The 5,000-nt window shown below is 52.2% G+C and overlaps 1 protein-coding gene across 1 annotated transcript in view; it reads left to right on the top strand.

The window, feature by feature from the left end:
* Positions 1–4,555, top strand: part of TCN2 (transcobalamin 2) — a gene marked incomplete at its 3' end in the record, with an annotated part of 10,471 nt that extends 5,916 nt beyond the window's left edge. Inside the window, 4 exon segments of the mRNA XM_087705564.1 lie at positions 89–264; positions 1,608–1,788; positions 3,331–3,517; positions 4,434–4,555. Coding sequence (XP_087561690.1) covers positions 89–264; positions 1,608–1,788; positions 3,331–3,517; positions 4,434–4,555 — 666 coding nt within the window.
* Positions 4,556–5,000: the final 445 nt, after the last annotated feature.

The raw sequence follows: 5,000 nt of genomic DNA, 5'->3' as shown, positions 1-5,000 counted from the left end.
TTGGGTGGGATTTGTTAAGGGGTGCCGGGGGCCGAACTGGCAGTCTTGGAACATCACCACGTCCTTCTTTTCCTGTCTTTCGCTCAAGACACGGAGGCCATGGCCGGCTTGGCTTTTGTCTGTTTGGAACAAAGTCCCAGATACCCCGACGGCCTCCAGGTCAGCGTGAGCAAGGCTGTGAAACGAGCGAAAACAAGGATCCTGGACGCTCGGATGGAAAACGGGGTTTACAGGAACATCTACAGCACACCCCTGGCGGTGCAGGTGAGGAAGAGGGTCTCCCTTTCCCCTGGTATTGTCTTCCTTGAGGGTAAGGGGGTGTTTATCTTGGGGGGTGGAGGTCATTTATTCACGATTAATGACATAGAAGGGGGAAAGCGACGCGGTGGCCTAGAGGTGAAAACCAGGGGTAGGTTTCTTCCGGCTTTACTGCCGGTGTCAGTGCGCGCGTCATTTTGCTCCGGGTGCCTGCACAGTTACACGCTTCGTGCGCCATGCTCAGAACATTTAAAAAGGTGAATAAATGACGTTGTGGGGACCGGTTTGGGGCGTGGAGAGCATACCGGTTCGGAGACCCAGTCGCCATTCCCACTAGTGGTTCCACCGAAACCAGTGCGAACTGGTAGGAACCCACCGCTGGTGATGATGCTTTCCTTCCTCTTGGAAACCTGAGAATTTAATCCAAGGCATGTTTCTCTCTCAAAGCATAGAGAGAAAGTATTTGCTGTGAATTCCACATAGGCAGCAGGAAGGGGCATCCGGAGATTAAATACTCCGCTCCGTGTAATCTCTCCGACTCCACCCTGAATCAAGGGATTAGATTACCCCCCCCCCCCAAAAAAAAAGACATATAAGGGGGCACGTTGGCTCAGCCGTTAAAAACCCTGAGCCTATTAGCTGGAAAGCTGACACCCTGGGTTCGAGACTCCAGTGAACTCTTGTTCCTGCCCCAGGGTTTGTCCACTTAGTCGTTCGAAGTAACGCAAATGCGAGTAGATAAATAGGTACCACAGGATTGGGAAAGTATCAGCGTTCCATGCCGGGGGTGGTGGTTTGGTGTATTCACTTATCTTTCCCACCGATTTGCAAATGTTAACGGGTGCGTGTTGTGCTTTTGGCAAAAAAAGGGCCTACATGGGATGCCGTAGATTCCGGGTGGGTGGGCGGGGTCACCTACGATTTCCGCTTTCTTCTGGCAGCTCTGTGTACGCGCACACTGGGAACAGGCTCCAGCTGTTCCTCTGCCTCACTGCTTCCTAGTTCCCTAGGCACCTGATCACTGCCCGACGGCCTCGGCCCCCGTCTCTGCCTCCGACGCAGAGCCCTCATCCGTGCCTTCCCCGACCTCCTCACTGTCCGCTCTAACGGTTTGGGAGAACTGGTCCAAACCGGTAGAATGCCACCTCTGGTTCCATGATACAGTCGTACCGCTGGGCACATGACCACTGAAGCGTCTTTCGGACGATGCCGGCTCCCACGGCTAAGAAACGGGGCTGAACACTGCCCCCTAGAGTCAGACACAACTGGACTTTTTAACTTTAACGACCTGTAGAGGGCGCTTTCTTCTCTCATCTTGGGCGAACTTTTCCATCTGCTTGGCAATCTAGTTTTTGAGTGCTGTCGGGATGAGTCAGAGCCAACGGGAGTTCTCCAGCGGCATGGCGGCCCTGAAGCAGAGCCTGGAAGAGAGCAGCTTCCAAAACAATCTGATCCGGTCACAGCTGCTGCCTGCCTTGTATTGCAAGAGTTACCTGGACGTTGCCAGCATGACGTGCGAAACTCAGACAGGTAAGGAAGGGGGAGAAGGAAGGCAACGAAGGTGACTTCAGCTGAAGGGGGAAAAGTGACCGATTAGAGGAAGGGTATCCAACCTTTTCTATACCCCTGATATATTCTCGCACCCCTTAAACAATTAATTATATGCATTTAATTATACATACTATAGATATGAAAGAGGGACGCAGTGGCTCAGTGGCTAAGACGCTGAGGTTGTCGATAAGAAAGGTTGGCAGTTCGGCGGTTCGAATCCCTTGCGCCGCCTAACGGAGTGAGCTCCCGTGACTTGTCCCAGCTTCTGCCAACCTAGCAGTTCGAAAGCACATTAAAAAATGCAAGTAGAAAAATAGGAACCACCTTTGGTGGGAAGGGAACAGCGTTCCGTGCGCCTTCGGCGTTGAGTCATGCTGGCCACATGACCACGGAGACGTCTTCGGACAGCGCTGGCTCTTCGGCTTTGAAACGGAGACGAGCACCGCCCACTAGAGTCAGGAACGAGTAGCACATCTGTACAAGGGGAACCTTTACCTTTATATATAAAAATGGCTGTGTGTATGTTCCAGTATAGTATAGCTATGAAACGCCTCGAGCAATTTCAACCAAACTTGGAGCACGAATGACTTACTCTCTGGAAATAAATACTGTGGGGGTAAGACAACCCTCAGGGGTGTGCCTGTGTGCGTGTGTGTCCGTGTGTGTCCGGTGTGTGTGTGTGTATCCATGTGTGTCCGTGTGTGTGTGTGCTCCAGTCTAACTCTGGAATGCCTGGGGTGCTGAAAAGAAAAAGACTGAATTATATCTACAGCGTCAAGTCACAGTACTTTTGACAGCGATTTTGGATTCAAGTTTGTTAAGATACAGCCTGTTGTGCCTTCAATCACCTTCTACAGTACAGCACAGTGGAGTCGCCATGGTAACGGCTTTCGCAGTCCTCCATAAAGGAGCTTCCTCTAATACAGGATTGGGATAAATACACACCTGGGCTACGCCGGGTTATCAGATAGTACACTATAATGTTGAAACTTCTAAACCCAAGTTTTCACACACACCCCGGAAGATCATCTCGCACACACTCCCCCAGTTGGAAACCTCTGGGCAAGAGTGTCTAACCTTGGCAACTTTTAAGACTTGTGGACTTCAACTCCCAGCGCTGCTGGCTGGGGGATTCTGGGAGTTGAAGTCCACCCATCTTAGGGTTAGCAGACTCTGCGCTAAGCTGTCAACTTTCCGTGTTGACATTCCACGCATCCCGTCGGCGGAGCCGAATCTCAGATTATAGCAGCTGGTTTGAGATGGGTGTATCTATTGGGTAACGTGATTTATGACACAGACTGAGGGGAGGAAGGGAATGGGGGCAAAGTTCAGAAGCAGATAAAGAAAGCAAAGAAATGGCTGCGAATATATCTTGCCTAATGAAGCTTCTTAATAAATCACTGGTTTTTGTATTAAAACATCGCGGCTGGATTATTATGAATCAGTTACGGCATCGTTAGGAAACTTTACAGTCAGCCATTTCCCAGGAAATGGGGTCTGATCTCCCTTTTTTCTTCGCAGAAAATTCAGTCCCCGATCTTTCCCTCCGGAAACCTCAGGGGGTCGACCCGAGACGGAATATTTCGATCCGGCTGGAAGCAAGGAAAGCTGCTCAGTTACTGTACCAGAATGTTCTGGTGGTGCCTGATGGGACAACCCTTCTGGACGTGCTGGAAGCTGCCGCCAAAGACGTCCAGCAGCCTTTGAGGTCAGCACCTCGTTCTCGGGGTTTCGGGCAGCCAAGGGGACCTTGGCAAGAGAATGGGGGGTGGGATGGCTCCCTTGGGACCTGGCTGTTTGGCCCGGAGTCACCCAGCTGGCTTTCAGGCCAAAGGCGGAGGTAGAACTCCCAGCCTCCTCCAGAGCGGAGGTGGCGCAGTGGTTAGAGTGCAGTACTGCAGGCCACTTCAGCTGACTTATCTGCAGTTCAGCGGTTCTAATCTCACCGGCTCAAGGTCGACTCAGCCTTCCATCCTTCCGAGGTGGGTGAAATGAGGACCCAGACTGTGGGGGCAATATGCTGACTCTGTAAACCGCTTAGAGAGGGCTGAAAGCCCTGTGAAGCGGTATATAAGTCTAACTGCTGCTATTGCTATTCTGGTGCCTTCACCACTGGACTCAGAGAAGCGACGAGTCTGTAAAATATAACTTAGAGCGACGTGGTGACTAAGCGGCTGAGCCTGTCAATCAGAAAGTTCGTAGGTTCGAATCCCCAGCGCCGTGAAACAGAGTGAGCTCCCGTTCCTTGTCCCAGCTTCTGCCAACCTAGCAGTTCGAAAGCACGTAAAAAATGCGAGTAGAAAAATAGGAGCCACCTTTGGTGGGAAGGGAACAGCGTTCCGTGCGCCTTCGGCGTTGAGTCGTGCCGGCCACATGACCACGGAGATGTCTTCAGACAGCGCTGGCTCTTCGGCTTTGAAATGGAGATGATCACCAATGCCCCCTAGAGTCGGGAACGACTGGCACATGTGCGCGAGGGGAACCTTTACCTTTTAGCTAGAGAATGTGGGAGTCTTCATCATTTGGATGGCCTTGTTGCTGCCAAAATTTGTCCTGGATGTTGCTCAGCAAGGTCCAGCCTCTTAGACGCCGGTTCTTTTTCCTTGTCGGGTGGGTCGAAACAGGTATGAGACCCAGAAAACCTTCTCCGGCCCCATGCTGACGGGAGTGATGGGGGAGAAGCCTGAAGAAGGCCAGCGCGAGTACTGGAGGATTCTGCGGCATCCTAACCTCAGTTTGGACCAAGGTGAGGACTTTTCGGACCGAGGCTTCCCGAGAGCATGGAGGAGGAGGAGGAGGAGGAGGAGGAGGAGGAGGAGGAGGAGGAGGAGGAGGAGGAGGAGGAGGAGGAGGAGGAGGAGGAGGAGGAGGAGGAGGATGGCTGTGGGGTCCTTGGTGCTCTCTGAGCTTGGTGGTTTTCTTATAGACATTTCCTTACCCTACTAGGTAACATCATCAGTGCTAGAAGGCAGTGGGGTTTGTAGAGAAGAGGAGGAGGAGGAGGAGGAGGAGGAGGAGGAGGAGGAGGAGGAGGAGGAGGAGGGAAGAGGGAAGAGGAAGACTGTGGGGTCCTTGGTGCTCTCTGAGCTGGGTGGTTTTCTGGCAGACCTTTCATTAGCCGGAGTAGGTGACACTAGCACTGATGGTGTTATCTAGTTAGGTAATGAAACGTCTGCAAAAAAAACCATCAA

The sequence above is a fragment of the Thamnophis sirtalis genome, unplaced genomic scaffold (assembly GCF_051295495.1).
Source record: "Thamnophis sirtalis isolate CommonGarterSnake01/CBP01778 unplaced genomic scaffold, rThaSir2_p1.2 scaffold_2, whole genome shotgun sequence".
NCBI lineage: Eukaryota > Metazoa > Chordata > Lepidosauria > Squamata > Natricidae > Thamnophis > Thamnophis sirtalis.
The sequence above is the reverse complement of the archived record's forward strand: the minus strand, read 5'-3'. Positions and strand labels throughout refer to the sequence as shown.